Below are 21,994 nucleotides of genomic sequence, written 5' to 3'. Positions count from 1 at the left end.
TTGTCATTTCTGTATATCTTCCTGCTGTTGCTGTGTATTTATTTTGGGACTACGGATGTGGGATTCGGTAGCTCCCCCTTGTCTGTTTACTTTGGTACTATGGGTTAGATTCCCGGTAGATCCCCCTGCACATTTACTTTGGGACTACGGGTTAGATTCCCGGTAGATCCCCCTGCACAGTTATATGGAACTATGGGAAAGCACCCGGTAGATTCTCCCAGTACTGGGTATTTACATTTGGGACTGCGGAATGGGATTCCGGTAGATTCTCGCGCACTATGAGTTGGACTACGGGACAGGATCCTGGGATATCCATTAGATATATACATATGGGACTACAGGACGGTATCCTGGGAGATCCCCAAAGGTTATTATTGGTGTTAAGTTGTACTTCCTTTCCATGTTTACCTTGTGTCTATATAGTTATCGTTGTCTGGTACATCCTGTGTTATTTTACTACCGTATTTATTTATATTGTTATGTTCTATAGTGTTGATCTTGATATTTATTTAGCCTCAGTAGGGCCCAGACCTTCCTCGTCACTACCCAACCGAGGTTAGGCTTGGCACTTACTAAGTATTGTTGTGGTGTACTCATGCCCCTTCTGCGCATGCTTTTCATGTGCAGATCCAGGTACCGCTGATCAGGCCTACTATCCTTGAGAGAGGCAACTGCTCTAGAGATTTCGAGGTACATCTGTCGTGTCCACAGACCGAGAAGTCCCTTTCTATTCCCACTTTTAGTATTTAGCCCTTATGTACTTTCCTATTCTTATTAGACATTCCGAAGTTAGAGCTATGTAGTATTGATCTTAACTTGTGATTCGTGGGTTTCCAGGTCTTGGATTTAGATATTGGTTTTGACATCTATATAAATATGGTGTATGTCGAGCGGCACATTTAACACTGTTATTGCCTTATTTTTGTTTTTAAATTGTTTTACTTCCGCAAGTTTTGGTTATCTTCTTAAAGTTTAGGCTTACCTAGTCGTAGAGACTATGTCCCGTCACGATGGTTCACGGAGGGCGAACCAGGGTCGTGACAATGGGGTTCGGGTCTTAAAAACCCATTTTTTGTACAACTACAGTGCATGGGACATCGCGGGGCACGGGGCGGCTGTGCAAAATGTGTCTGGAAATGAAATTTCGGATCATTCTAGAATTTTCCACAGGCGCGGCGCGCCGGGCGCCGCACGGGGCGGCGCGGTAGTACAAATTTCGGTAGCGTTTGGTAAGTTGGTCATAACTTCTTGTAGGAGTGTCCAAATGACAAAAGGTTTGAAGCTTTAGAAACTAGACTCAAAGACCTTTCATTTGATAGATTATTCATCATATAACTCCTTATATATATGCAGATATATGCCTCCAAAGTTTGGTCTTATGCATGCTCATTCGAAACCTTCGTCTATAATGAAATTTTTTTCAACTAGGTTTGGACTTAAGGCCTTTCCTTACACCCCAAATCATTTATAATATATCTCGTATACTTATTGCCATATCTAATTGATATACATCATATTAATTGTCCTTGTCTGCAAATAAAATAATATAATTAGTGCACGTCAATTTTCTTAATAGCGCTTAAGTACTTCAAAAAAAATTATTTTTTTTCGAGGTGTTAAAGTTAATCATCGTGTAAGGAATAAATTAATTTTCTATTTTTCTGGACAATGCAAAAATAAAATATCATTATAATTTATCAAGGTTCTAAAATAAATATTTATGAAGAAAAATGAGGTTAATCTACTTTTTTAACAAAAGTTTAAAAAGGTGTTTTGCTCCTCTTTTTTTCTTTTCTTGGGTTGAGTCTAATGGTAAAAAATTTATTTATTTAAATATTTACATGTTTGTTTTTAGCATGTGAAATTTGTTCTATGTAACTTAAGCACAGAGAATTCTAATTTGTTCATTTAAAGTTCATCAAAACTATAAAAACAATAAGTGAACCTCTTCTTACGTAAATATATTGTCACGACCCGGAATTTCCACTATCGGGAGTCGTGATGGTGCCTACTCGTAGAAGCTAGGCAAGCCACAAATCCTAAATCCCTAACTCCTTTATTTTTAATCCTTTTTATTGAGCATAACATCAAGCGTTAAATATTAATATAACATCGCAAATATGGAATTAAAGCGGAAGATTTAAATTAAATAAGTTGAACAGTAATACGGAAATCGACATATGCCTCTACCCAAGAACTGGTGTCACATCACTCACAAACTACTAAGAGTACTAAATACAACCGTTTGAAAGAAATATAACAATGGTTGTCTCGAATACATGAGATAACAGAATGGAATATAAGATAGAGGAGACGCCGAGCCTGCGGACGCCTACAAGGCTACCTCGGTATCTCGGTGGGCTGAAGGCTGGCTCCCGTGCTACTGTTGTTGTCCAATACCTGGATCTATGCAAAAGAGCACAGAGTGTAGTATCAGCACAACCGACCCCATGTGCTGGTAAGTGCCTAGCCTAACCTCAGCGAAGTAATGACGAGGCTAGAACCAGACTACTAAATAACCTGTGCAGTTCAGATATATATACATGTACAACGGAAAAGAAATATAGTAAATAACCAGTCAGTGTGGGAAGGGGAAACATGTTGGGGAAGGTAACAGTTCCAAATAGAAAACCTCAATAAAGGGGGGGAAGCAACAAAGCCAGAATGTCAACAATAATCAGAAATCAACAATTTGCACGGCATCACCGTTCGTGCTTTTACTCTTTTCCTCACACAAACAATATCAATAATAAAGATGTACACGGCATCACCCTTCGTGTTTTTACTCTCGTTCTCTCCAAATCAACTGTATCATAATAATGTGCACGACATCACCCTTCGTACTTTTACTCTCTTTCCTCACCATATAGTCAATGAATATCGGTACGGAATGGTATCGTATGGCACGGCATCACCCTTCGTGATTTACACTTTTTCCTCACAATATCAAACAATGCACGGAATCACCCTTCGTGCTTTAACACTCTTCCTCGCCCAAATAACAATCACAAACAAAGGGGCAAGGGAGTAGACAAATAATGGCAGTAATCCCGACAAGGGAATACAATTAAACAGCTAAATCTTGGCAAGGGAACAATATCAATAAATCTTAACATCCCGGCAAGGGAGATAATCAACAAAGCAACAAACATCCCGGCAAGGGAACAATTCAATAACTCTTCCTCTTTCTTTCACTTTTTTCTTTATAACTCACTTTACCACTTGAGTCAATGCTCCAAAGGGTTCAATTATCTCATATACTTTTACAATTCGTATTATAACTCGAGCCAATGCTCCTCGAAGTTCAAAGATCACAATTTCTTTTACATGCTCTTTACAACATATAGAAATCATCATTAAGGCATGAAAGATACAACAAAATCAGAATATCCGCAATATAAAGACTCACGGTCATGCTAGACACCAACATATAGATATTCGTCACCATGCCTATACGTCGTACTCGACAATTAGCACGTAGCAAATAAGACTCAACTCCTAATCCCTCAAGCTAAGGTTAGACCAAACACTTACTTCGAAGCTTTGAACACCACTCAAGCCTCAATTATAGCTTTGCCCCTTGATTCCACCACCAATCCGCTCGAATCTAGTCACAAGTTACTTGATTACATCAATAAATGCTAAATGAATCAACTCCAATGCATGAAAATGAGTTTTCCCAAAGTTTTACCCAAAAGGTCAAAATCACCCTCAGGCCCACGTGGTCGAAACCCGAGGTTTGGACCAAAATCCGATTACCCATTTCCCCACGAATCCAAATATATAATTTATTTTGAAATCGGATCTCAAATTGAGGTCCAAATCCCCAATTTTTTGGAAAACCTAGGTTCTACCCAAAATACCCAATTTCCCCTATGAAAATCTTTGATTTTAAGTTGAAATCATGTTAAAAGATATTAATGATTAAAGAAAACTAGTTAAAAATGATTTACAATTGATTTGGAGAAGAAAGGTTGTTTGAAAAATCGCCTCTTATATTTTTGGGGTTTTGAAAAGTAAAAAATAACTGAAAATCTCATTTAGTTATACCTCTCTCAGACCCTCACCACAGACCGCATAAAAAGGACTGCGGCCACAGAGTATAACATGTTGCGGTGCGCAACCCGATCCCATAATATCCTCACAACATAGGCACTCGGCCTCACTCAGTCAGAAATCTCTCAAGCCACTCGGGCTAATAGTAAAACATGGTGCTCAGCCCAAAATATCGTTTATAGAATTCAAACAGAGTAAATAACACCGAGCTATGAAATCAGTAAAACATAGCATGACTGAGTGTAGATATTAAATCAAAATAGTGAGGAAAACAGTAGTAAAAAGCCCCAAAGGGTCCAAACAGTTGGCACGAGCATTCAGCCCAAAACATAATAATACTTTCCAAAACACAATAGTAGCAAATAGTTTTCAATCAAATACGCGACTTAATAGTCGTACGGGACGGACCAAGTCACAATCCCCAATGGTGCACGAACTCACGCTCGTCATTTAGCATGTGCGCCACCTCAAAGTAGCTAAACGATGTAAAATTCGGGGTTTTATACCCTCAGGACAACATTTACAATCATTACTTACCTCAAACCGGTCCAAACTCTAGCCCTCGATGCCCTTGCCTCTCGAATCGGCCTCCAAATGCTCCAAATCTAACCAAAATCAGTATATTATCATCAATATACGCTAAAGGAACGAAGCCCAATTGAAAATAATCAAATTAACTCAAACATTTCGAAATTTGCTCAAACCCGGCCCCCGAGCCCACGTCTCGAAATCCGAAAAAAATCACAAAACTGAAAAACTCATTAGCTTACGAGTCTATCCATATCAAATTCACCAAAATCCGACATCAAATGGTCATACAAATCCCCAAAATCAACTCTCCAAATCTTCATACATTTTCCCCAATTTTCACCCCAAATTCCCAAATTAAATGATAAAAATCAAGAGATAATCATGGGATTTAATCAAATTTGAGTGAAGAACACTTACACCAATCAATCCTCTGAAAATCCCCTCCAAAATCGCCTTCTCCCGAGCTCTCTAATGAATTTTGAGATTATGGACCAAAACCCTCGATTTTGAACTTAAACATTCTGCCCAAGTGCGCCCTTCTTCACGAATGCGGTCAAAGCCTCGCATTCACAAAGCACCAAAATCCACTGCTCAAATTTCCTCTTTCGCGAACGCGAGTACCCTCTCGCGAACGCATAGCTTCACCTGTCAGACCCTTCGGGAACGCGTAGGAGAAATCCTTAGGGTCCAGCTGTTCCATCTTTCCTCTCCGCGAACGCGTTCGTGATCCTTCCACTGGTCATACCTTCGTGAACGCGATCTCCCCTTCGCGAACGCGAAGAACAAATCTCTACAACAAAAATGCCAAAAAATATGCTATTTTTCCAAAGTCCAAAATGATCCATTAACAACCCGAAACTCACCCGAGGCCCTCGGGACCTCAACCAAACATGCCAACACATCCCATAACATCATTCAAACTTTTTCCAACCTTCAGAACAATCAAAACAACATCAAATCACCATTGGATTCAAGCCTAAGGATTTCCAAACTTCTAAATTCCGCAAACAATGCAAAAATCTATCAAACCTCATCCGAATTACCTGAAAATTTTGCACACACGTCACAAATAACACAATAGACCTACTCCAACTTCCGGAATTTCAATCTGACCCCGATATTAAAATTTTCACTACCAACCGAAAAACGCCAAAACTCCAATTTCGCCAATTCAAGCCTAAATCTACCACGGACCTCCAAAATACATTCCGATCATGCTCCTAAGTCCCAAATAACCTCACAAAGTTATCTGAACCATAAAAACCAAGTTCCGAGCTCATTTACTCACAAGTCAACTTCCGATTGACTTTTCCAACTAAAGTTTCCCAAAAGAGACAAATGTCTCATTTCTCTACAAAACCACTCCGAACCCAAACCAACCAACGCGATACGATGAAATATAGTTGAACAACACATAAAGAAGCAGAAATGGGGAAAATGGACCGGTAACTCATGAAACGACCGGTCGGGTCGTTACAACTGACAGATATAAAATTCACGTGCAACGCACGTACACTAAAGCTAGTACATAAAAAGGAGCACTAACGTTATACAATTTATCTTACAGATACAAATTAAATTGAATAATGGAATAGTGAATAAATGATACTTAATATTATATAATTAAATAAGGAAGCAAATATAAATATTGTAGCAATATATGTCATATAGTAGTTCAAAAATAAAGACACACTCATTTTTGTCATAATAATAATAAGAATAATGAACATAATCCAAAAGACTCAAATTAACAATAAAACTTTGACTATTAACACGGCTAAAAATGAAATAGAATATCCACTTTTATATGTTGCCCCATCTATAACACAAGAACCCCAAGACAAAATCATCAATTTTTTTGTCATTTACAAAGAGAATTCTTAGTTAATAAATAATCAATACAATTAAATATATAAAAAATTCAAATTACAAAAAAATAAATTATTCTTTAATATTGACAATAAATAGTTAAGTATTTAAAATACCATATTAAAAAAAGAATCTAATTCTATTAATTTTAGTATTAAGACTCAGATTTGATAAAAGTGCTAAATAAGGATAAAAAATTTCAATCAATAAGTATTCTAAATGAGTTTTTATTAGTTATTTCTCTTTATTTATTACAGAATTTTAACTTAACATTAGTTATTTTTATATCTTATATTGTTACTTAACATTTTTTTTATGAGTCATAGGACCAACCTCGTCATTCCCAAATCTTTAAAAGATGAAAAGATTTTTTTAGTTTATATTTTTGACAAATCTATAATAAAAAAAAAGTATAGCTAACCATTTTTGTGTCTTCTCGAAGAAATATGAGAATAGTTTTCTGAAAATATTTTCAAAAAAATTCTAAAATCTTCAAGCTATTTGTTTTCGGTGAAATTAAAGAGGGAGCATAATAGCCCGTGAAATTGAATATATTGCATGATGATTGAGGACTTTTATCGGACATAACTTCTTCCATTTATTGAGTTAGCTATATAATATAGACTTTTATCAATTCAAAAACTTACACTTTTTTATAACCTAAACATATTTTTTAATATAATAAAATATAATATCTATATGATTTTTTTTATTCCTCGTTGAGATAGAATACACGCACAACGCGCGTACTCTAAAAACTAGTAGGACATATAAGGACGGCTTATTTACTCTTCAGGGCCACTCCCCCCCCCCCCTCCTCCCCCACCCTGTAACTCAACCACCAGGCCCACCTCCATATTTGTCTATTTACTCGTCGTGGTATGTGCATTGGAGTCATTGCCAACCCCACCACTAGCCAAACTCCAAAAATGACGTTAAATTTAGTGTATTCAACACAATTACCGAGTTGTCTTGGTCATTCATATATATCCACAGCCAAATACAGTGAAACATGCATCAGAAAAAATATATATAAGTAGTGCTACAATTGTTAATTAATGGTTGCATTTCCAATGTGCGCACACAAAATTTAGGATATGTATCTCTCTATTATCTTGGCCTCTATTTATTGAATCTCTTTTGAAGCTTCATGCATTAGTTATATAAATTCAGAGAAATTCAAAAGGAGCTAAGCATACAAAACTTCACTCGCGAGCTCGGAACGAACGGAGCAGAAGGGATCAAAATTTCCAGTAAAAATAGCACGGGCGGGCTAGTTTTCGGACTGGTCATTCAAAAATGGTCAGCGTTTGCCAAGTCATTGAAAAATAATCACTATTTTGCTGCAATAGAGACCGATCCAGCATAATATAGTGGAGTTCGGTGCACCTGTGTATGAACTTCCAGCATATTATGCTGGAACTCCAACACACAGAAAGTTCCAGCATAATATACTGGAGATTCGAACACTTGTGTATGAACTTCCAGCATATTATTCTGGACCGGTATACTTTGCTGGAACTTCAGTATATTATGCTGGAGTTCGAATATACTTATCCTGGAACTCCAATATAATATGCTGGAGTTCAAGTAGACTTATGCCGGAATTCCAGCATAATATATTGGCGTATTTTTTAGGTTTTGAACAGTGTTTTCGCTCAGATTTATCTTTACATGAAAAGTGGCTAAATTTCGATTACTTTTGAAAGCGTGACTATTTTTGAATCACCACTTGTAAATATGGTTATTTTTGAATTTCTCCCAAAGTTCCGAGGAGACCCAAAAAAAAAAAGGAAAACTTACACAAATGTACCATATAACTTTCAACTTACCAACCTCTAGCCATTAGTCATAAACTAGCCAAGCACATATAAAAATTGAAAAACTAAATAAATAAGGTTCTTTATCTCAAAGAATCACATGCAAAAATCTCCCTCCATATTTTTAAGCTTGATTATACACATTAGATGCAAGATGGAAAGGAAATTTCATGGATGAGGTAGCAAATAAGATAATCAAATACAAATAATATAATATTCAAAAGTCTAAGCAAAAAAGGAACTTTTTTCAATGGGTATAGTTGAAATTCATTGAAAACATATAGATAAGTCAATATACAAAATTTGAGGAAGATTGGAGGTGATTTGGACTGATTTTGTATCAAAATTCGTAATTAAATCGAGTTCAAAAAAGTTCTTCTGCGACACATGTATCAAACATGTATCACGCATGTATCTCACACACAGGTATACATGAATATATATGTGATACATAATTGATACAAATATGATACATATGTGATACACATATCATTTTTTTTATATTCGAGTTTTACTTCAAATTTTCAATTCAAACCACCTCAAAACTTCACCAAATCATCCCAAAACTGAGATTCGAACTCTTTAAGATGCATCCAATCTATCCTAATAACACTCACTCAAAAAAAAGCAAAAAATTGACCTAATTTTGCAACAAATAGCTAATTGGCTAATATTAGTAATATTAAATTGGCTAATTTTTGTAACGAGCTACTTATAAATGGACATAGCTGGTAATTTCCAAAAAAAAAAAAAAGACGCGCACTTTGGACCATAGAGCCAATGCTTCAATGGGACTTCTTTTTTTCTCCGCGATAGTGTGTGCTGAATATTCATGGCTACTAAAATGGGAAGGCATTGTGATAGTTAGACCAAGAATGTTTGGCAAAAAAAGGTTAGTAAAAGAAAATCTTTATAACCATGATAATCATAATAATTTTGCGAACAGCATATAAAGATGAGAACTGATCGAGTATATTATTTTAAAGGACTTTAATCTAATTAGCCAGGAGAATAGGTTAAATAATAAGTAACATATATTCCATAAAATAATTGAGATATCGATATAGGAAGAAGAAATAAAAGACCATACTAAGGTACAAATTGACATTAACAACAATCGTGGTTGATTCTACTCTTCTATCAACTGTATGTTGTTTCTATGATACTCAAGTCCTAGAATTTTTAAATAAATAAGATCATATTTGGTTATATTTTAGTCATGGAAAATTAAAAAATAAAAGTTGAAGCAAAAATCAACAAAGGCGGACCTATGTGTGACCTTGAAAATCATCAAACCCCATAAACTTATGTGAAAATCTTGTATCACAATAATTTAATTCACCTGATATCATAAACACTAAAAGTCTTTAGGGAGCACTGATTGAGCAGAATATTAATACTCATGCCGTGTTAAAATCATGCATCCGCCTCTGGAAATCAACCTAGTTACCCTAATGATTAGTATAAGAAGATCGACAAGTATATTATATTGGTTTCAATAATTTAATGAAATAATCATATCTAGAGTTTTTCCTTATTTTGCTTTAAAATGAGGTCTGGAAATAGAACTGCAACCACGAAATAGTCCAAATTTAAGATTTGGAAATGAACTTTATCCTACCTTTCTTGAGCAAAATCTGGAGTCCAACTCTGTTTTGCTCTATCAAGTTTTTTCCTTTATTTTTTCTTCTTAAAACTTATATATATTCTTTTGACTAGTACAAACTACAAAATAACTCTATATTCAAAGCCAATTCTATAAAATAAAAAAAATCAATTCAAACTAATTAGGGTCAACTCAGAGTTGGATCAAGTTCTGATCCAAGTAACTCCACAAATCTTTTGACAAAGTAGAATTTCAAAATAGTTTATCAGATTTTGGTCCCTGCTAATCTAAGTGGGCGTTTGGACATAAAAATTGTAAAATTTCAACAAAAAAAAAGTGAAAAAAAATTCAAGTGAAAATGATATTTGAAAATTAGTGTTATGATTGAACATGAATATAATTTTGGATTTTTTTTGAAGTTTTGTAAGTGAATTTTGAAAAATAACTTTTTGGAGTTTTTCAAATTTTCGAAAAATTCCAAAATACATCTTCAATTGAAAATTGGAAATTTTATGACCAAACGCTGATTTCGGAAAAAAGTGAAAAATTTCTCATGTCCAAACGGGCTATAAGGTAACCAAACCTTGCTAACCAGAGTAAACCAAAATTTTATCAAGTTATGAATCTAGACCTCCCCCCCCCCTCCCTTGCCAAACTAGAGTATCAGACTTTGCATCCTGCTAATTTAGGTCTGTAATTGTTAACTAAAAACTACATTAGGAGTCTGCTGTTAGACAAGGACCCAAGTGCAACAGTTACAGTGTTAGCCAAATTTGCTTCAATTGTAGTAGCATAAGAGAATGATAAAACCTTGCATCTTGAACACATTTGTAGAGAACTTAGAAGTTGGAACCATGCTTCTAAAATTTAGCTATTCTAAAACTTCAGATACATATAATAATACACTTCAATATTTATATGTGAACAATACTGCAAAGGCCCTATTTCTGCAGCACAAACAAATGATCAATTGCCAGTAACTCTGATAAAAGCCTAAGCTAGCAAGTGTTTACTAGTTTCAGACCAATTTTTTCGAGCTTGGGCCTCTGGTTTATCCGGTGGGATGGTGGAGGCGCGGCACAGTCTTCCAAAAGGACTCTCATCAGGAGCCAAAATCACAAACAATGTGAAATACTTTCATGGTTGGCCTTTATTACAAGCACATAGGTTTTTATCTAAAGTCTGCCATTATAAAGTACATCAAGTGTACAAGCTGGTTCAGGAGATCATTGAATAATCTTGCGTGCAGCTACAACAAATATTCAATGCTCATCCACTGAAATAGATAAAAAGATTACTTCCGGAGGAGAAAGCTGCTTAGATAGGGCGATAGCCCCATTTTGATTTAATATCCTTTCCTGCGCTTGTCTCTTTTCCTGCTTGGTGGTAATGCACAGCCACATGGACAAACAATTTAGCTAGTAAAAATAAGGTAAGATCCTCCAAGGAACAAGTTTACGGTATTCTGTCCACACGTCTTTGTACTTCTCTGCACATCGAGCTTCATCCCTTCTCTCCCTCCATATTAGCAGAATAAGAAGGTATATGGGGTAAAAGTATGGAACCGCGGAACTGCAGCCATACACAAGTGAAGGTGACTATTTTTATTACTGAGCAAACAAGCATAGAAAGAATTTGCATAAGTTCAAACACATTACCTTATCCCACAAGGCAAACTAAATGACAATGCCAGCAACAAATCTCCAAGGTAATTACAGTGTCGAGCAATGCCCCTTCAGTAAATATAGAATGATTTAGAATTTCGAAAATGAAGAGCTGAAAATTTAACTTGCCATTTTTGCTACCCCATGCCTCATGTGATGAACTTCAGAAGCCATGCTATAACCAGGGTACGCACTATGCAGACTGTATTTAGACCTGATGTGGCAATATTAACCGCTACTGTTTCACTAAATAGCACTCAAACCTTTTGCTTTACATTGTAGATCACTGTTTCAGACAAAATCCAAAAGAAATTACTTCCTCTTTCTGAATTTATGAGATCAATTTGGCTTGATGTTCAAACATTTAATATTTTGATTAGGGCTTTATAATTAAAAAAATTAATATCATGAAAACATAATCATTAAAAGGGAAAGAATTCATAAGAGTGTTAATTTTTCTAGCGCCGTTGTCAGATCTGGACTATTTGAAATTGATTTTAAATTGAGACCTCAAAAAGTAAAATATTTCTGAAAAAATGGAACACTCTAGGGATGTCGATATTTAGCATTTCTTATGGAGTAGTAATTAACTCTTTTCATCTACTGTAGTAAGTTCTTTTCTATCCACTATTTATTTTTCTCTTAATATTTTCGTTGAATTGCACATGATGAAGATATTGACCTTGAGCCTAATTCAATCCCAAAAGCTAGCTCAAGAGGTGAGGAATGTCCAAGACCATATAAAGACACCAATTTCACATGCATCCCAAAACTGATGTGGGACATCTTAACACCCCACCCCCCACCCCCAAAAAAACCCAAGCCTGCCAGCCAATTGGATCATGGACAACATAATATGGGGCCCACAATCGGGTAAACCAAGAATTTGGATGAGCCTAGCACAGATACTATGACAAGAAAACGGACTTTGAGCCTAACTCACCCCCAAAAACGGACAAGAATTTGGATCATGAGATGAGGATTGTAAAAGACAGACTTCTGACAGTTTTATCAGATTACGCTTGTCCACTTTATTGACATAGTTTATGTGCTTTTCCAAAATCTTGCCCACATGCTAAATACTAAATTAACAAATATAAATTTTCTCAGTATTAAGTCATTTTGTGTTCTGGAGAATTAAGATAACGAGGAGAGTAGAAAAAGAAACATCAAGAAGCTTACCAATAGCCAGAAGCGAGCAACTTCCCCCCAATAACTTTTGGAGGCTTACCCCATATGGGTGCCTTGGGATTCTTTTTAAACATATGCTTCTGCTTGTTGGCACCTCTGAACACTAAGTACCTTCCCATACGAAACAGGGCCCATATCAAGAAACAGTAAAGTGAAAGCAAAAAAGAATAATGTCTGAATGACATAAAGAAAGGGCAATCATACAGATTGCAGGGGGGAAAATAGTAGTATTTAGAGGTCCTTGCATGCTGGATACATTTACCCAATAAGAAAGACGAGGCAATTGGCAATTACTGCTGCTGTTGTTAGCTCCACTTTGTTACTCAAAAGCCACCAACCCTGAAAATGAATAGACACATAATGAAACCCCACGTTGAAAACCAGAATAAGCTTCATCATATCCATTTGTTACTCTTGCATGCCATTTGTCTCCAAATATATACTACTTAGGTTTTGGCTGACTAAAATGGAGACCTCCCACTCCTATATACGATTAGCCCTTTTTCTCAATAAGATGAATTCAATTAATCCTCTTTACACTTCCTTGCTCACACAGCCAAACTTGTCCAAAATACAATTTGACACACAGCAGAGCACATTATCGTGCTTGTATCCGAACACAAACTCATCAGACTCCTTTCCCTAACCAATCCAACCTACAAACCATGAAATTGACCATGACTATCACAATCATGGAATTGTCACTAAATCTCCTCGCCTTGTTCTCATCAATTCACCGCAGAGATGACAACATAAGATTAGACTCTTATTTCAACATGCAAACAAAAACAAGCATTTATTTCCATAATCTTAGAGCTCTCTCTCCCCCTCTCCACCCCCCCCCCCCGCCCTCTCTCTCCAAGATTAGACTCTTACTTCAACCTTCAAACAACCGAGTACAAAAGTATGCCTTCATTTGCATAGATCGTAGCCTCTCTCTCTCTCTCTCAGTTGAAGGAACCAATAGAAGCGGGGAAAGAGGACAACAAACAGAATTATCAACTGCCAGGCCAACAGAAAATTGGAAAACATTCTGGCTACCCTTGAAAATCAAGAAAATCAATGTAGTTACATGTTAGATTGTATAGGTTGCAAAATGTTTAGGGCCATTGAACTCGAGTAATGAATGTTATGCAGAAAAATTTATAGGATATTTTAGACTATTTTGTACTTAATGGAGGAGATAATTGCTGGTCTTATTAATCAGAGAGAATAATTGCTTACAGTATTATAAGTAAACTAAGACTCCTATATAAGGAGCCCCTCTTGTATATTATCTACAATCAAGTTAACAAGATTCTCTCTTATTTCATATGATTTCACAGCTATGGGCAGGAGTCAATTGGCTCTTTTAACAACAGAGGCTCTTCATGTCTTGAGTTCTGGAAATACATGGAAATATTCTTTTTGTTTATGAAACACGAGATTTGTTCAGAACATTTTCCAGGAAAGGAAAAAAACAGTTTTAAAACAAGGTTTTCCCACCAAAAAAAATTTTAAAAAAAAACACATGTTTTTCTCCTTTTCCATTTCGTTTCTCTTTAAAAGGGCCCTAGATAAATTCCTTTTTTCTTTTTCATAAGTAAGCCCCTGATTCAAATTCTTTTAAACTAAACACAGAGAACCAAAAACTTTTCTGGTATTCAAACAAGTAGTGTAAACGTGGGACCCATTGAAATATTGTAGCATGAGGTGAGGTATTAAATTCAAGGAAAGTGAATGTATTGGCATGGCCGAGACTAGACATCATTACATTTAGTAGGAAATGAAGAATGTACATGATAACTCAAAACTATGTTTTTTAAGAGAATTCAGTTACATCCTATACAAAATTGTGTTATACTGACATCAAAGGTGTCATATTTCATCTAAGCAAGGATAGAATTGTTTGTGGCAATAAGAAATGGTTAGTAGTACATGCCTGAATACTGAAGGTGAACGGTATAAAGACTAGATCACCAAAAACCAGCATGAAGCCCAACCTCTCTGCTATTATATCCCATCTGAAAAGGGAGACACAAGATCTTACACAATTGTAAATGCTCAAAATTTCGATGAAGGAACATAATCAAGACTATAAAGAAAGGAAAAAGTAAGAGGAATAGATGAGGTTAATGACATCAATATATAATCACTGGCCGACAAAACAAGCATATCATTCTGCTAATTATTAGACATTTGGGGCTTAGAAAGGTCAAGCCTTGAAATTACAAACTTTTTATCAAAATCATGCTCCCAATAATCTCACACCAACAGAGTTAATTTTAAATATTGCATTGGTACACGCTCAAGAAGCATTAAAATCTTAATGTACAAATCAAAACCACTAACTAAAGCTAAAACAGGATCATATCACAGTTCAATATTCCCTGCAATCAATCCTAAAGTGAGAATAGTAGTAAGCCAGCCAGACCTTCCAGGTTTCTGGCAGTTACTCGTGTTCCGCTATGGTTCAAATGTTAGCACTGCCACCACAGGTTCTCCGGAATCACTTCACCTAGATTGTCATGTTATTGGATGTATACGGAACTCAAAGAAAACTTTCTTTTTTTATTTAACCTTGTGGCAGATGGGCCAATGCTCAACGTTTCCAAATTCAAAAAAAAAAAAAAAAAAACAATTAAAATGGTTTAGGGCTACTAATCAACTATACCCAAGGGCCAAGACATGTACAACAACCAATGCTACACTAACCCCCTCCGCTTCCACCTAGCTTCTGATGCTAAGACCATGACTCTGTGGACCAAACCCAGCTACCCTCTATAGCCCTAATTCCATTTTTTAGCCATTCTCCTCCAAATAAACTAACTAAACCAATCAGAAGGCCAAAGTGCTGATAAACCTCATAATCCTTTAATAATACAACTTCCGGTGTTCCCTTCCTAAACCACGAAAATGGACCAAGAACCACATTATACCTGCCCAAACTAATGTTTCTCATGACTAAACAACTAAACCCCCTATCGTGTTACCCATTTTCTTAGGCTGCAACCCTTCTGCCACTTGAAGCCCTTAATTTCCTTCTCTTACTTTCTTTCTACTGTTGTTACATAATGTGGTTTTCGTGTCATATGGATGACTCACTTCAAATTCTAGATCAAAGCATAATAACCGCACAACAAATAAAGATAAAGAGACTGGAGGTGAAAGGGAGGCGAAAATTTGGACAGCTGCCTAAATTAAGGTAAGGGAAAGAAGAGAGAAACATTAGTTCTTTGTTTAACGCAACTTTTCTATCTTAAAAATATTAAGGGAGAAGAAGGCTGCCAACTTACGTGGAGGTCATGAACTCTTCATAGAAGAAGTAATCAAGGATGTACAGCTGCAATCAAATGCATAGGAAAAAAGTTTTAAATATCACAAGCATATACTCAAGAAGCCAGACTTGGAAGTGTACATCCACCAACTTACCCCACAAAATAGCTGGTAGAGAATCATTGATTGGCTCAGTTTGGCCTCTAGAATACATTTTGCAAGAACTGAAAGATTGATAAGTAACCATCCCATCATACCAGCTCTAACAAAGAAAAATCTGCAGCAGAAAGTTCATTATTAAGCAGAGAAGCCAAAAGAAAGAACCAAATAGACTTGATATTGAAGCTTACAGTCATTATAACAAACAAAATAAATATTTGGGCCTCTCAGAATCTCTTTGACGAGGACTTTAACTATGATTTAAGGTTCCTGGAAATTGACAAGTTCCAACTGATCAGAAATAAGTTTTTCATGTCAAGTATTATTTTACTTGGGTCAGAAGCAAATTACTATACATCAACCCCAGACTAGTTGGGAATCGGCTATATGAAACATCAAAATCCATCTCAATATATTTGGACCCGTTTCACCCAATCATCAACAATTCTCTCCAAACAAATTAAGAATTCTCTACCATTAGGTTTTCTACATTTTCTTCCACTCAGATAGCAAGAAAAAGATTGTTCTTAGTACTAAATTAAATAAGATATGCAAATTTCAGAACTCGCTATTGCTGAGATGACATTAACATGAATTGTTTTAGGCAAAGTTACTAGAGAGCCTATCCAACAAAAGTATAAACCAAATAATCCAATTATAGCATGACAAGCTTTTAATTCACGATCTGGTCACTTGTCACAATTGTGAAAGACAAGGTCCGAGGTATGAGAACATACTTGAGATCAATGCCAATGAAATTTGGATTTAGTTGTATCCCGAACCACCTAGTCAAAGAAAGAGGATAGAAGAAATATCAGGATCTTATTCATTACAACGAGATCAACAGAATCTGAACATAGTGCACTTCCTTTTTTATAAGTAGAGCACAACATATGTATACTGCTCCAATGTGGTGACAAACTACAAGATCATTAATTGCTACAGAATCCATGTCACTTTGAAAGATCATATTTAACTCAGAAGCAATTGTAGACATTTTCCTTCATTAGTACTTGCAAGCTTGGTTAGTGTTACTGATTGTTATCATTACGCTGGTGTTTCATCTCTCAATATTAACTAAAGTAATTGCTGACAAAAGGAGGAGGATAAAAGAGCATTATACAAAGAAAGAGAGATTCTATATCAGGTCATAGCCAGAAATTAAAGAACTTATCCAGAGAAATCATTGTTGGCCTTCAGAAGAGGAGGAAGACTTATTTAAAAGTGTACACAAGATTACTCAGAAGCAGCAACAGCACAACTCACTAACTGATTATGCCACTTTCTAGGTAAGATGCCATTCATAAGCACACTAGAGGGGATCGACTTCATGAACAAGTTACAAAACTTTACAACTTCTGATGACTCCTATAACTTTAATTGGCAAGGAAGACCACATACAATAAAAGAAAGAGGATGAGAAGTAGGGAGAGGGATATTGATTTTCCATTTTTGATTTGACTATGAGAGAAACTAAAGAAAGTGTGCCATTGGACACTAAATATGCTTAAAACTTACACAGGATAGATGAAAGGATGAATGGAAAGACAGTTCAATAAAGAATGATATTACAGTTTTATTAATGTTAAAGAACTTTTCAGAGTATAAACTTCAGCATAAAGTCAATCGAGTTACCAGTCATCAATTAGATTTCCTGAGACATGAGGTTTAAGTGACGAACTCTTCTCACGTGAGTTGCAGCCAGCCAAATAAAGCAACAATGTCACCTAAATATCATTCAGTCGTAGGATAAAAATAAGATGTCAGAAACAAACTTGTAACTAGCTGGAAATTTTTGCAAATCAAGAAATTTTGCATCAATAAAAGCATAACCAAGAATTTATTTTATTTTTTTATTTTATCATATTTCTTTCTTGTGGTATTGGTATGTATGGGTCATAGATCCATTATTTTACAAACTTCAAAACATACCTATATTTTTCCCCAAGTTGTTGAAACTTGACGTAAGAAGAGTAACTTCCAAGAAAATGTCCACGGTTAAACAAATACCAAAATTTGAGGAAATTATATTTGAGCTAATAGCTAAGAGTTTAGCATGAGCTTTTTGTTATTTTCAATTCACTTGCATATCAATCTCCAAATACATTGCCCTATATGACAGCTATTATTAGAGACAAATTCCCAAGGTAGGATAAAAGACGTCGCAAGCAGGCACAAGTCCGTATATAAAACAAGAATTGGCACTTGCAGCTAACAAATTGTAATTCAATAAGGTCAATGTCAGGCATTGTCTTAGTGTCTTCAAGGTTGCCTCCTCACTCCAGAAAGAGTTAAATGGATTTCGACTCTCAAGTTCGCAAATAAGAGTGACTACCATTATCCACTAAACCTCTCTAACCTGCAGTCTTTCCCTCGGGTTTGGAGGATGGGATTTCAATTACTCATAGGAGATCCCAGATTTTCAGAACTTAATCAGAAAAAATGGCATGATAATAGCTTAATAATTACAAGGTATGAGAGTGTTCACACTTACAAGAACACTAAAGATAAATGTTGTGGACAAAAGCTCAAGCCCTCTGTCTGCTATTGCCTGCAATGCGTAATGAATAAGTGACTTCATCATCTCTTTATGAGTATATCGAAAACAGAAACCTTAGAAATGCATTCCAGTAGCCCAAACATACAACAGTATGGACCTTCTCATGTATTCAGCAACATCTGAAGATGCAGCATGAGCGAAGCAATTTTTGGAGCCAGATAAGGTGCTATATAATTAATCAATTCGTGCAATCACATCAAAAGCAAAATTTGTCCTATCTATTTCACTTTTTGTAAATAACCAAGTTATTCTCCAGGGATAACGAAGATAAATCAGATTGATAACAACGGAAAACAAAAACAAGAAAAATTTAAAAGTATGATTTCTGAAAAAGAAGGAGCAAAACCAAAGATAGATTTTGCAGAAGTTGGAAGTAGAAACAGCATTACTGTTGAAGCCTTTAAATTGAAATGAGAAAGCCATATAATGGTACAATTATTTCTTCTTCCACTGATATTATAACCCCAGTTCCCAAATTCAATGATACTACAAGGACAATAAGTTCACGGGGACATAAACAGTTGCTCAATCTCTGCAACCTCATGCATACAACGAAGACGGAACTACATAGAAGTTTGTTCCACCTGAGTTGAGATGATTGAGAAACACGGAATATAAATTCTCTATCTCATCAATAGAACACAGACTGTGGCAAGAAATTGTTCCTTGCTTTCCTATAAGAATCTTTTTTGCAAACAACATTTGGGAAAACAAAATTATGAACAGGAAATGCAAATGAACCAAATAGCAACTAGTGATACAATTACATAATCGACCAAAATGTATAATCCTTTGCTACATAGAAACAATTCACACTCACAGTAGGTGAAACAAGATTCATCTGCGCCCCAACTCCAAGAAGCAAAACAAATAACAGAAGTGATAACAAACCTGGAAAAAAAAAAGGAGTAAATTTACAATATGAGCTTGGCGCAAATAGAGAAATATGAAAGAAGTTTAAGCTCTATGCACTAACATTAAAAAAATATTTTACACAATCAGGTCACATTAACAGGTAACTCTATTTAATAGCATTGATTAGTCAGTGGCGGATCCATAATTTTTATATCACAGGTGATCAACTATTTTTTATCTGAAAATTACTGCTGAGACTGGGTGCTCAAGTAGCATATTTGTATGAATTATTAGTTTTTCTATATAAATGTGTGTGGCTCCAAAAGTAATGTGTGCTTGAGCATCCATAACAATTTAAATTACATTGATGGCGTAAAAAATCATAACCATGTCTGTGCTGAGCGGAGCTAGATAGGAGTTACGGGTTCGGTCTAACCCAGTAACATTGGTTGGTCCAAATCCTACATTTGACTTAAGAAATCTATTGAATAATGTATAAATTATTAATTTAGCATCCACTAACTTAAAAAGACTAATCGAACCCATAATCTTCAAATCTTGGCTCCGCCATATAACTTAAAACCAACATGAATATATACAGAAATGAACATTATATATTAAAAAACAAAGACATAGGTTACCATTGCAACGGTAATGGAGGCGAGTTCCATCCGATAAAGTCACCCCAGGAACAAGTTTTCCGGGTAGAACAGATCCAACAGTTGCTAAATAAAGAAAAAACGAGAGTAACATAGCAGCCTACATTCAATAAAAGGAATAAAATCAGTAAAAGATATTGACACATATATGAAATAGAGTCAAGAGAGAGAAGAAAATGCTGACCGAAGTCCATGAGGGAGAAAGGGAGTTGAATAGATAATTGAGATCCATTGGTAGATACTGAATTGAGAAGTCCAGTTTCAGTTCAATACTTCAATTCACTTCACTGCGCTCAGTTTATGTTAGGTGGAGATGTCCGCCATTAATTAATTCTGAAAAGAAATATAGTTAGGGAAAAAAATTAGCAAATTATACTAATTTAATTTAGGATGAATTACACTAAAAATAATCCTATAATATGATTTTGTTTGAATATATTCTCTATATTTTAAAATGAAATTTTTATACTTACACCTCCTCTCAGGTATATTCATAAGTATTTACTTATTGAAATTCAAAAAAGGATAAATATGTTTATTGAAAATCGTTATTCATGCTTTTGATTAAAGAAAAGGATAATGAATATTTTTCGAAATATGAATAGGAAGTAAACACAAATTACTTAATAAGATGATTCGATGTTTTACGTATTTGGTAAAAATAAAATTATCTTCCGAAAACTCTTAAATATAGTGATGTTATTCTTAATGTCACTTACATGTATCATTGCTTGTGTCATTACTCAATTTCACTTTCAAAGACACAAGTTTTTGAGGTATTTTCTTTTTTAAGAATTAACCTAAACAGTCACACATCCAACCGCTTAAATTAAAGTAGTCTGTTGATGTATAAAAAAATTCTTTTGGTCCAAAAGATAACTTTTTATATTATATTAAGGGGATGAGTACAAGGAACATGTAAACACGAAGAGACTGACCTAAGGGGTTGATCACTTACTGGGTTATTACATGGGGCGTTCGGGATAACTAAAACTACTACTAGTGGTAGCTGTGTCACGGGAGATACAAAAAAATGGTCCAAGAGAATGTTGCAAACTAAGTGACTGTTGTAGGGTTTGTGAGGGAAGCCTTTTTACAAAATGTGTGCCTGAGCGGTCGTCTTCCAAAGTTGTTTGGATAAAGGGTGGAGGCAGTACAAAAACAGTGATGTCGGCTATGGTGTCCATGTTGCATCCAAACTTTGTTAACAGATCTGCTACTTGGTTTTGCTCCATGTAAGTCGAACGTACAGTATGATCATCCAGTCTCGTGAAGAGAAACCTGCAATCATTTACGATGTTAGCATATAAAGGGTAGGGGGTTTGTATAGTTGTAGTAACTGTCTGGGCATCAAGGTTTATTTCTATAGGTTTATAGCCACAATTAACAGCTAATTGTAATCCATGATAAAGTGCTCGTAATTCAGTTTCCACACTTCCATGAGAGATGTGGGGCCCCGCAAAAGTCGTAACCTAATTGACCGTGGAGTCTCGTATAACACCTCTCATCCCGCCCTGTCCAGTATCTAGGTGTACTGAACCATCAATATTTAGCTTGAAGGGTGTAGTGGTATGTGGTTCCCATTTAAGGTGTAGTAGCGTGCGGCTAGGCGAGTAAGCTGGCATTCCTGCTATGTATAAAAAATTTGTTGCCAAATTGATGATATATGAGAAAGAGAGTGATTTTTTAGCGGAGCGAAAGGCCGTAGCATTTCGAGTGAGCCATATATGCCATAGAAGAAGGGTATGACTGTAAGGGTGTCAATGGAT

The 21,994-nt window shown here is 35.6% G+C and overlaps 1 protein-coding gene across 1 annotated transcript; it reads right to left on the bottom strand.

Moving 5' to 3' along the window:
• Window positions 1-10,717: 10,717 nt before the first annotated feature.
• Window positions 10,718-20,612, bottom strand: LOC104215944 (delta(14)-sterol reductase). Its single transcript, XM_009765888.2, has 13 exons — window positions 20,410-20,612; window positions 20,208-20,325; window positions 19,532-19,602; window positions 18,646-18,702; window positions 17,787-17,878; window positions 16,889-16,936; window positions 16,149-16,269; window positions 16,013-16,059; window positions 14,659-14,740; window positions 13,000-13,076; window positions 12,729-12,848; window positions 11,541-11,615; window positions 10,718-11,454 (listed from the first exon to the last, which is right to left on the bottom strand). Exons 1-13 carry the CDS (start codon window positions 20,455-20,457, stop codon window positions 11,301-11,303), a joined length of 1,110 nt encoding a protein of 369 aa, XP_009764190.1. The 5' UTR covers window positions 20,458-20,612; the 3' UTR covers window positions 10,718-11,300.
• Between the last annotated feature and the right edge of the window lie 1,382 nt (window positions 20,613-21,994).

The sequence above is a fragment of the Nicotiana sylvestris genome, chromosome 7 (genome assembly GCF_000393655.2).
Source record: "Nicotiana sylvestris chromosome 7, ASM39365v2, whole genome shotgun sequence".
NCBI classification, from domain to species: domain Eukaryota; kingdom Viridiplantae; phylum Streptophyta; class Magnoliopsida; order Solanales; family Solanaceae; genus Nicotiana; species Nicotiana sylvestris.
The sequence above is the reverse complement of the archived record's forward strand: the minus strand, read 5'-3'. Positions and strand labels throughout refer to the sequence as shown.